Raw genomic sequence first — 12,518 nt, 5'->3', positions numbered from 1 at the left:
GAGATTGACTATATATAGAAAGATACCTTCTCAGAACTTCCCTTATCTTACTAAAAACAGAAAATTTTGAAGTGAAGCTGCCATGAATCTCTCTTCCATGGAAGTTTATAAGCCATGAAAAAAGAAAAAGGAAAAAAAAGAAGAAGAAAGAAGAAGAAAGAAGGAGGAGGAGAAGGAGGAGAAGAAGTAGAAGGAGGAGAAGGAGGAGAAGGAGAAGAAGGAGAAGAAGAAGAAGAAAGATACTAGCACCTGCATAAAATACACAAACTTTCTTATCTCCTTTTTGTTCTCCCTAGAAATCCACTCATTCTTCCCACAGAAGCCTTTCTTCCCCCTCCCTCATTAAGTCTATAAACCCTCATCTTTAATTGTTTAGGGAGCATTGTTTCTTTGTTTGCTCTCATACACATATGAAAAGAGTAATTTTTTCTCCTGTTAATACAGTTTTTGTTTTTTGGTTTTGGTCAATTTAATTCAAAAGTCTCCAATTAGTAAATCCTAAGAGGGCAGAGAAAAACGTTTTTTTTGAGAAAAAAATAAACATAAACACGTAATCAAGATTAATCTCTAGAAGAGTATACTGATCATCGTGATTGGTTAACTTTGTATGGCATCACGAGTTTTTAAGAGTCCTCCTTTAATTGTTCTGAATTTTCCACATCTGTTTATTATATCAAGTACAGTTGAAGTATATAGTAAGAGTGGCAAATAATGCATGAAATAATTTTGGTGGCCCATAAACTTTTAAAATTATACTTTAAACATATGAATTTAGTGTATATAGAAAAGTCTTAATTTAAAATAAATTTTAGAACACACAATTCGTTCATCAAACCTAGTTTTTTAAAATTATGATTGTGTAGGGGAGCAGAATTTGCTACCCCCAAATATGTCTGTCTGACATAAGGATTATCTTAGGCTGATTATTTTTAAGAAATTGCAGACACAGAAGAAGCTCTGAAAACTGAGTAAAAATTCGGTCTTTTGTTAAGAGACACCTTAACACCTTATACCTAGAAACTCTTTATCATGCTGATGGAAACAACTTAAATCTGCAAAACAAATTTTCCCTCATTTGCTGAGCTTCCCCTGATAACCTCAGATAATTGACTTTCTACCCCTAACAACTTCTTTTGTTTTTAGTTTAAGATGGTATTTAAGGTGAGGGCTTCTACCATTTAGCAGGAGAGTTACCCAGTTTTCCTGGGTTGCTCCCATGTATACAGGACATATATATGTAATAAAATTAAAAAAAATTTTTCTTCTGTTCATCTGTCTTAAATCACTGTGATTATTAGATCAACCAAAGAAGTAGGAGTGGAAGAAGGGAAAAAATTTCTGCCCTACAATTGCTTAGGATTCAGTTTTTAAAAAAAGACTGCCTCAATCTAAAATTTAAGAAAAAATATTGAATGAAAAACATTTTGTGTAATTGGATGTGATAAAATTTTTTTAATATCCCAGAAGCAGTATTTCTACTTGCATGTCACTCCGCTCATACCTTTTATATCACCACCAAGTCACTATAGTAGACAAAGTGGAGTGTTTTCTATCCTAAATCTTTCTCTCAGTCTGTCAGCAACAAATCTCTCACTATTCTCTGCTTCTTTGTGTTGTTACCAGTCCATAAAATGGATACAACTGTATAAGAGAGGATGTATATTTACCAACATACATAATGTAGGCTTTTACCTCATTCTGGACAAATATATTGCTCACAAGGTGTTGGTGTATAAAATGAAAATTTTTAAGTGGGAAAAAGAAAAGAGCAGACAACCTCCTGTGGAGGAGATGGTAAAATAATCTTCCTCTACCCTTTTAGGATCTTGGCTGAAACCTCTCAGTAAAAAAAGACAGATTAACAGGAGTAAAACAGAAGTTTAATAACATGTATATTTCCTGTATACAGGGGAGATACCCAGGAAAACTCAGTAACTTCCCAGGTTGGCCCAAGCCATCACCCTAAATACTATCTTCAGCTAAAGATGAAGATGCTGGGCAGGGGAAAGCCAACTTTTCAGGCAAAGCCCAGTAAACAAAGTATGGTGGTTATGTAGTGCCCTCTCCTTGCCTTCTCCATTGATAATAGTTCCTAGGGATTTAGAATCATCCTTGTCGTCCTGCTACAGACAGAAAAACACCCTTACAAATGGAGATTTTCCTTATAAATGTAAATTGCTTCTACTGATTTTCAGAGCTTCTCTCCTGCCTGTTGAGAGTGTGTGTGTGTGTGTGTGTGTGTGTGTTTACACTCAGCCTAAAACAATTCTTATGCTTGAGGAAATAAATTCATATTCCAGGGCAAGACAAGAAAAGCTCCTCCCCTTTAGTGTGTACTATGCATCTGCATTAACCAGATCTTCTTAGGAGTTAACATTCCTCCTTAATCTCATCAAGGGTCACAACTCCTTAGGAAGTAACCTACCTCCTTAATATATAAGGAGTCATGATGAACCATGATCCACAATTCTTTCTACATGTAGATCTGGATTGTGTAAGCTGTCTATAATATGTCATTTAACATACAGCCCTCTGTCTCAAAAACATATACAACTATGCTTTGACCTCTAATGGATGGAACAGTTCTCCAAGCTTTCTGAAAGGCTGTTCCTAGGCACTAATCCTCAGTTTGACTCAGATAAAATTTTCCATATTTTTCTTAGATGGGCTGATTAATTTTTTGTCAACATGCTAAAGAGGTATTTGTTGGGAAGACATATTCTGCTTCCCTGCACTATGAGCAGAGATATAGTAACAAAAAATATCAACATGGTTTCTACATCTGTGGAGGTTCCCCACAATTTGTCCCCAATATATACAGCATAAAGAGAGATATAAAAATAGGTCTTAAGCACATTCCTAACTAGTGAGGCCCTGGAAGGTATTGTGAATTCATGATGCTCTTCTTTCAGTTCAGAACCAAATCTGATCTTAAAAGAATTATCTAAAACAAAGCCCCTGGCAATTAAGATAAAAACCAAAAAGAGGAAAAACAAAAACCAAAAAACCAAAAAAACTTTCGTTCTTTCTAGTAAAACGCTATTGTTTAAGACTCCTTTGAATAAAGGAAATAACACTCTAAATTGGGAGTGATATAAATAAACATAATTATTTCCATAAATATTTTATGTGATTTCATTAAGTTGACATTTTCATTCATCGCTATGTGAGACTCCAATACATATTAAAAACGACCAAAAAGAACAATCCTTCCACTCTCATCTTCCTTTTACATTTTTTCTATCATTTAAAAAATAATAAGATCATATTTAAAATTTTTAAACATTTAAAAATAATAAAATATCATTAGTTTAGGAAACTGTGACTGTAACTAGCAAGTAAGAATAGATCTCAAAGTTAATTGTTTGACTGTTTAATTTGTATTTTCTCAATGTGCATTATTTTTTCACATATCATTTGTACACTTGCTAACATTAAGCATTTAATTACATGAAACCTTTAGTTAGCTTCCATAATCATTTTGAATATAGCTTTGCAAGTAATTGAAGGTAACAGAAAGAATAATCCAGAACAAACACTGACATGCAGGAATTTAAAAGCATATACAACTTCAACAGAGAATCAAGAAAGTCACAAGGGATATTTATTAGAGTGTGAGATTTGACTCAGCCAGCATTATCTGTCAATGCCTCATAAGGACGTGGTGTTGACCTTATCCCTGACTACTTAGCATCTTTATTCAAAGCCTCCAATCTTCTGGTCCCATATGATCTATGACGGCAACACATTATAACATGATGTCTGATATATCAAAAACAATCATTTTTAAAATTAATTATTTACTAAATAAGTAGGAAAATTCATCAATACACTACAAGAACTATATTTTTATTCAAAAAAGGTGCCTAGTAGAACTTCAAACAAAGTTACTTTTATAAATAGCTCAGAGACAATTAACTCACTATCACAATCTACTCTTTTTACAAGCACATTTTCAGAAAACTGCAAATATTTCAACTATGAAAATGTTAAGGCAATAAAACACCTCTAACTATCGGATGATAATACTTCAATTTCTTCATCTCAATTGAAAGGCTTCCTTGCTATAAAATAGTTTAATTGCCCACTATTCTTTGATCTAACGAGAGATAAAGGCTAATTTCTAATTCATTCAGCATCTGCTCTATATTTAGAACTGTTATTAAGTTAAATACTGGTTATGTGGAATGGAGCCAGGAGAGATGTGGACTGTAACAAATACTGTGAAACTACATGAAACCTGGTTTTAAAATGAGTATGACACAAACATGCTGATGTTCTGATTTATTTTTAAGGCAATGTCACAGGAGCCTTGGAATAAAGGGACTCCTCACATTTACATACTTAGTATTCAGGTAGTTCACAGTTTAACAAAATGGCTAGAGGCTCCTACCAGACTCACTCAACTCATAGAATAGATACATATATTACACTCTTTCCTTAGCTTATCAGGTATTTGTAGTAGAGAAAGGGAAAAAAAGCAACATAATTAGAGTTGCTTGGAGTCTTTTGACCCTAATTCAGTTACCTAAGACCTTGGAGGTGTCTGCCTTGCTTTTGCTCACCAATGAAGGATGGAATATCACTGACTAAAATTTTAAACTTACACTGGTAGCTTAAGTTAATTAGATTTCTTTATTTAAAAAAGAAAACGGCTGCAACAAGACTGCCTTTGTCTCAATCACTTTAGAAGTGTGTTTTCCTTTTTTTCCCTTGAAAATGTTTTTTTGTTTGAGTCATTTACCTAATTTTCTTCATTTTTTATGTGTACTAATAGGTAGGATAGTATCATGTTTTACATCTCCACATGCTTACATATCTTCATTATGTAAACATTCTATAAATATTTCTTAAACCATCAACTACCATCCTCCCATTTCAGTCATTCCTCCCACGGCTCAGAATATGCCCAAGAAACTGGCAGAACTAAAAACAGTGGGTTTAAAAGCACTTATTTCACACATTAGTACGAGGCAGACATGAGGGAAAGCCAGGAGAGGGGTTGTTTTTAAAAAGTTGTTTATATTGTTTGAAATCTTAAAGTACAGAAAGTGATTTTTATATCCAAACCCACATAATAGCAATGTTCTGAAAAAGAGCAAAATTTACCACTCCAAAATATGCCACATGGGCATATTGATTATTTTGCATTAAAGCTTCTTAAGAACCAGTCAGTACACATTCTGATCCTCCCTTGAAAGTATGAAATAATTCTTCCATGTGAAAAAAGAACCCTCCTTGTACCATGAGGGTAGAAGTTATCATTATCACCAGAAATACAGAATTTGGGGCCAAAAGGCTACATTAAAAAAAAAAAGTGGTATTTATTCACTAATGTGATACCCCAACCCAAGCCCCTTTGCCTTGCAAATTCTCCACAAATTTGTTTCCTTGTCTAAAAGGCATAAAAGCTTCCTGTTTTTGAGTCTTATATATGTTTTTTAATACTCCTGAACATACAAATTGTTAAATTTGTTTTTCTTTTGTTAATCTGTGTTATGTTAATTATTAGGCCAGCTAAAGAACTGTTAAAGAAAACGACTATTCAGAAATCTTAATTAAATAGAGTTGAGAGACCAGAAGGAGGAGCTCTCACACCCTGCAATGAGAGAACAGAAAAAGAATGAGTACTCTTCAACCCTGGCAACAACTCAGCAGTGAAAAGCCATGGTCTCTTTGTCTACTATAGCTCTCCCCATTTCCTTTTTCCCTCTATAAAAAAGCTCTTCAACCCTTGATATTCAGGGGCTTGCACATGGCTCACTGTGATTGCAGACTCCCAAATTGTAATTCTCTGCTAATCCCAAATAAACCCATTTTTGCTGGAGAAATAACTGACAATCTATTTGAGGTCAACATATCCGTGGCCCATACAGGCACCAGAGAAAACCCTCAATGACTCCAAAGCTGGTGAGAAATCAGGCACAATATCCACAATTGAGCACACTGTCACTCACTGTTTTTCTTGCCAACCCTGGAAATTGATAGTATGTCTTTTCACGGGATCTGAGCTTCTGCACTCTTTTTGACTGAAGCTCTCCAAGCTTCATTAAGGCTCTGTTTTGAGGTTTTGACCTTTCTGGTTAAAACCTTGTTCTGGAAGTGAAGACCTGTTTAGCATTTCAGTCTGATCTTAAAATCAGCCTCTTTCGATGGAAACTGACTAGACTTTGGCCCATTCACTTTGGAACTGTGACTGTTTCTCCTGAAACTGGCTGGGCTTCAGCCTGTTCCATTGGGAACAGGAGCTACTTCATTGAAACTGTGCCATTTCAACCTTCAGTCCATTCCTTTGGGATCTATGGGAACTGACCTGAAGAGCCTTCAGCATGGCTTCTCTTGGGCCAAACTTCCCTTAGAACTGGCTGGTATTAAGCCTGCAGGTTGTCTGGGCTATCTGAACTACCATTAGAACAAGGACTCCACCGAGATGGAGACAGGCATCATAATGTCCTAAGTTTCTCCAAACCCCAAACTAAGTGTCAACTGTGATGTTTTCTCACACTAGTTGGGTATTGAAAGAAAATGGATTCCAAATTTCTCTCCTATGATCAAACCTCTGTATGTAAAAATAACACTAACTCAATCTTTATGAGAAGAACCAAAGGACATAGCTTTAAGGCCTTAAAGGAAATTCTGACAAACCTACCTGCCCTTGGGCATCCCAATTATTAGGTTCCATTTTTCCTTTTTGTATATGAAAAATAAGGGGATGTCTTTGGGGTACATATTCAAAGACATGGAGACAACCATCAACTCATAGGTAGCCAGCAACTGGACCCTGTGGCACAGGGATACCCCCTTGCCTTAGAGCCATTATGACCACTGCCATTTTGGTTAATCAAGAAAGTCTCTTTAACCATTTTTGTACCTTAGGCAGTAGAAGCCCCCCTGAATTCTCATCTACATTCAATATTTCTTAGTCAGCTGCTTCACTTTCCATGAAGTCCTTTTGTTAGCTGCTTCTCACACAACTCTTTCACATTTTAATAAATGTAACCCTGCAACTTTCCCCTTCCATCACTGAGGAAGTCTCTCACAATTACTTAATGCTGACAGATTACCTCCTGACTCCTCATTTTGATCTGTAGGAAATATGTTTAGGTAATGATGACTTCTCATGGTTTACTAACGGTTCTGATTTAAAAGGTGACAATAGCAAACATTGTCCTGGGTATGCTATTGCAACTTCTTTTAATGTTGTGGAGACAACGTTTTTATCTATGGCTACTTCAGCCCAGTGGGCTGAATTATACACTTTTATACAGGCTTGCATTTTAGACAAGCAAAACTGCCAAAACTTACACTAACAGTAGATATGCTTGCAGAGAATCTCATGATTTGGGAATGCTGTGGGAGCAGTATGGCTTCTTTACCTCCAGTGGAAATAAAATTTAAAATGGTTCCTGTATTGAGGAATTATTGGATGCAATACTTTTACCTGCCACTTCAGTTTAGATGCTGGGGCATTCTAAACTTGACTCTGTGGACACTAAGGGAAATTATCTTGCCGACATTTCCACAAGAAATGCAGCCTCTAAAGGAACCAATACCTGCCAAACCTCTATCCTGGTGTAAAGGAATATTTTTCCAAATGATAACTCAGAAAAACTGGCTAGACAAGTCAACAATTGGCCTCAGAAGAGGAAAAACAAGATCAGAAATTCAGCAATTTTGTTGATTTGCTATAAAGAAAAATCTTCAGTATGGACCAAATAACAATCCTCACAGGAACCCTATGTGGTATGTTTCATTAATGTCCTCATTTTACTACTTAGGGAAACTGACATACAGAGTATGCCCTAAGTCACATAGCTAAGAAATGGCAAAACTGTGATTTGAATAATGGTTCTAAAGTTCACGCTTTTACCACTATACTGGACTCATTGCCTCTCTTGAGAGTCATGAGAGTAGCTATCAATTCTGTGCCAAAAAAAACAAAAACAAACAAAAAACCCTGAAGTGTAGTTGAATAAATCGTGATGCATCGTAATTTTGGTATATTATACAACTTTTAAAAAGATATAATCTGAAAACTTTTAAAAACAGAAAAAATCTTATAACTTCCTATATTTTGCACTCACATTTACATTTATGCAAAAGTTACTATTACAGATAAACTCAAATCTTCTTTCAACGTCTCATCAATTCCTTTCCTTCCTTTCAAGGGTTCATGTATATCCTTCTATGTCAGAATTTTACCTTTGACATGCTAAAAACATACCACTCTTTCCCCTGTTACAAGCAGTCCAGCAAATTGGATTCAAATTGTTACAGATGTCTTTATAAATATTTTAAGTTAGACAGCAACTCAGATGATTTCTTTTATTATACATTTCTTTTTTGATGCTCATTTTAAACAGTGCAATAAATATTAGCTTTCAAATATATTCCACAGCAATCTGACTTCTCTGTAAATTTTATTTGAGATTCTGAGTCAGAAAGGAAAACTATCTTTTTTCACATTTTCACTTACATAGGAAAAAACAAAGATTTCAGTGTTTTTGAGGAATTCTGAGAGGACTTCTTTAATAGATTTTGCTTTTTCCTATATCCACAGTTTCTGCTCTAGTCTGTGCAACTGAACACCAAGACAAACCACACTGAATTGGAAAAAAAAAAAAGAAGCAAAAACAAATATTTTGAATGAAATCCTAGAAATTGGGCTTCAAAAATCAGATTTCTATCTATATCTTTGCAAACATATATATGTATGTATGTACACATGCATGCCCTTTCTGTTGAAATATATCTAAGAAAAACAAAACATGGCTACTTAGTGACACCTTGTTGCATATAAATTTGTTCAGAACAGCTGATGGAGGATACTTTCCTTTTGCCACTCCCTCATGTCTTCCTGTTCTGCTATAAAAATAAGATTAGAATGCTTAGGGGTTATTTAAAGGTACAAGTTGGCTTCAAAGTGTTACTACCTTATCAGAAAATGGCTCTGCCACTTACTGTGGGACTTTTTCAATGTTAGACAATATCTGTTGCCAGCCCTGTTAGACTTTTGCTAAAATGCTAGCCCTGTTCTCCTCCTTCGTAACAATTTTTTTTTTAAAGGCCATCAACGTGCCAAGGCCCAGGAGATGAACCATACTTGCTTGTCATCCAGAGACGACTGTCTCATTCCTCTCTATTGCCCACAGACTGCTCCTGTTCTGTAAGTAAGGGGAAGTTTCATGGGAAAGAATTCTGGGAAAGAGTTTCCTCTTAGATAAAAGGAGACAGAATCAACAAACATAAAAAGTTTTCATTTTACCACCCTTAAACTCAGACTTGAATTGCAGTTATGATGCTTATGACTCTGGTATTCACTGGTGGATAAAGCATTGGAAAAATAACTAAGTTTCAACAAAGGACAGAGTTTAAGGGTAGAAGGAAGCTGCTTCCTTGATGATATACTTGAGCTGTGAAACAAAACTTTGAATCACATAAATCTAAGGATTTTTATTAAAACAACAGCAATAATAATAATAATAATAATAATAATAATAATAAATGTCCATGTTATGCAACCAATTATTTTTCAGGTTTTGTGTTACTGCTGTTCACCTATGAGGGTTATGTTCATAGTAGCTTATAGTAATGAGAAATTATTCAATAAATGATAAATTCTTCAATAAATGCTTCAATAAATGATTCAACAGTTCACTACCTTTAGTCTACTCTGGTGTCCCGTGGGGGGCTAATAAAAAATGCAGGTATTCCACTTCTACCCTCTGAAATTAGAAATCTGCATTTTTAACACACTCCCAAGGTGATTTCTGCTACAGCTGTTTGGTGGATCATGCTTTGAAAAATTCTTCAGTGAGAGCTAAAAACAAATCATTGGATAGCGGGTATGAGTGATTCAAAGAATGAAGAATACAGTAAGTGGAAATAATCTTCCTACCTTGTCTCAGTTCCATCCCATTCCCCATCTAGAAGAATATAATATACAAATCATACTGAGGACAGGGCTAACCTGTTGTGGCTGCAAATTATAGTGAGCTCTTACACATTCTGGATGAGTTCTCTGCTTCATAAATTCTGGGGAGAAAAGTAAGAGAAACTGAACACTCACGTTAGCTTGGATGATGACAAAGTAGCGAGTCTTATCTTCATAGTTGAGTCTCTTCCTTAGCACTACATTTCCAGTCAACATAAGGGGAATTTCAAAGGTGTCACTGGATGTCTGAAAATAGGTAAAGATACACATTTGAGATCATTTGAACATAAGATGAATTAGAGAATCTGATATTGCAGTTTGGTGCCCTTGAAACTTACAGACAATATGCTTACCATCTGAAAATAGAATGTGAGTGCAAGCTTCAGATTTAATATTCTTATTTCTGAAAACTTGTCATTCTGATCAAGAAACCTCACTTTTGATAATGATAACCAGGACACTTATTTCTTGTGATAGGTTTTCATATATTATTAGGGTTACCTAACAAAAGGCCTGGGATACCTCCAAATCAAAGTCCAGATATCTGAAAATCTTCCCTGTTACCATAATATCTTTTCATCTTTTTTTTTTAACACCAAAGGGTTCAAACATTGCAATTTCTGATTGCTACATAATATCGCTTTTGACATTGGTGCTCATTCTGTACTCTCAGTATTTTCAAGTACAAAATATAACTATTAACTTGACACACTGTGTTTTTGTGGAAAATAATGTGTTATAGGTTGTTTTTGTTTTGTTTTGTTTTATTTTTCCAAGCCTCAGAACTGCTGCTCATTAGTTAAGTCTTCCATCTTGACAGGGATTGAGTTTCTTCTTGGTCTCATGCAGGTCATAAGGGCAATCTCTAAAGTGCCTTCCAGAACTACTGCTCTGCTTTAGAAGTCCTAACTGTAAGACAGGGCAGTCATACCTCAAGAGAATATAATTTGTAAGATCTGTCTCTTATCCTTAAAAAGACCTTACATCACTCTTGTGTTTCAGTGCCATTTTGAGGACTGATAAAATAGTCTCTCAATAACTACAAGTCAGTTTAACTTTCAGCATTGGGTTTTTTTGTTTTGTTGATTGTTTTGTGTAGTTGCAGTTGTGGATGTGATTGTGGACACCAATGAAATACTTAGCTTGAACCTACATTAGATTATTCTAGAAAAATGAGGAGGAAGAGGTGGAGGAGGAGAAAGAGGAGAGAGGAGGAGGAAAATGGAAGAAGAGGAAGGAAGGAAGGAAGGAAGGAAGGAAGGAAGGAAGGAAGGAAGGAAGGAAGATAGATGTGTGTGTGTGTGTGTGTACACTCTCAGCTGACCCAAGGAGAGTTACTTAGGAACTGAGATTTAATGAGAGATTTAATGACTCAAACCCCCCATCTCAAGCTCATTCAGGGAATGTAGGCAAATTAACCTTTAATATCTAGAATTGTAATCTCTCCCTCTCATCATCTTTCTCTCCCTCTCTCTCTGATCCCCTCTCTTTCTGGTACACACATACACTCAGAGTACACAATTGATAGATTTTTTTAAAATCACTTATTCTGTGCTCATATAATTGGCTTTGCAGGTCTTTCTTGGATATAATCATTTAAAAAGTACCATTTTAAAATACAAATATAAAAAATGTATCATGAAGGATATTTATAATTAAAAACAGGGATTTGACATTTCCCTTGAATTTTTGCCTATTTAAAGATTGCTTATATCTATCAGTGGAACTCCCAACTATGCCAGGGAATGTAAAAATGGCTTAATCCAAATACCTAAGTTAATTATGGGGCAACAGTGAGTTAATAATTGCCATATATACTATAAAACACAACTCACTGTGTTGTTATAGGTTGTTAAATTTCAAAGATTCAACAACTACAGAGACATGTATCAATTTCTAGCGTATTTATGGAAGATATGATGGGTTCCTTATCAAAAAGCCACCTTCATCTTTGGACTCAGAACTCCAAATGAGTTCACATAACTGATGGCTCTGTACTTTAGGTGAAGATATGCACCCAAGTAGAATGGGTTTTGACAAATCTGATGCAACCAGAGAAATTCCCCACTCCTTACCAGTGATTGTTTTGGAAATGTGTGTGAGATCTAATTCTAGAAAATTTGAAGAATTTTTCTTAATTGTAAAAAAAAAGAGAGACAAGAAAAATATGTTCCTCTTTCTGCTTATAGATGCTTCTGTAAGGATATAAAACCTGGAACTTTCAGCAGCCATCTTGGAACTACTGATAGAGTTAATCTAGAAGTAAATAGAATGCTGAAGATGGGAGAGCAGAAAATGGAAAGAGCCCGGATCTGTGTTGTCTCTGAGTTGCTTCACAAATCCTGTTATCACCCCCTCTCCGAATAACCTGGTATGAGAGATGATGCGTGATTTTGTTGGCTAAGCCATTTTAAATTCAGTTTTCTATTATTTGCAGCTGAAAGCACTTTGATACACCTCAAAAATATATACTGAATTGAGATTTGAACTGCACCCAAGAGAAAGAATTTTCAGTTTGAGTGCAACCAAGTTCTCTGCTAAAATTAAAAACAAACAAACAAGCAAAAAAATCTCCAACAAACAA

At 35.3% G+C, this 12,518-nt stretch overlaps 1 protein-coding gene across 1 annotated transcript in view; it reads right to left on the bottom strand.

Annotated features, from left to right (window-relative positions):
* Positions 1-12,518, bottom strand: part of LOC102539006 (protocadherin-15) — a 379,801-nt gene that overhangs the window by 311,742 nt on the left and 55,541 nt on the right. Inside the window, exon 5 of the mRNA XM_072971518.1 lies at positions 10,070-10,180. Within this exon, the coding sequence (XP_072827619.1) occupies positions 10,070-10,180 (111 nt within the window). The remainder of the gene's footprint in view (positions 1-10,069; positions 10,181-12,518) is intronic.

The sequence above is a fragment of the Vicugna pacos genome, chromosome 11 (assembly GCF_048564905.1).
Source record: "Vicugna pacos chromosome 11, VicPac4, whole genome shotgun sequence".
NCBI lineage: Eukaryota > Metazoa > Chordata > Mammalia > Artiodactyla > Camelidae > Vicugna > Vicugna pacos.
The sequence above is the reverse complement of the archived record's forward strand: the minus strand, read 5'-3'. Positions and strand labels throughout refer to the sequence as shown.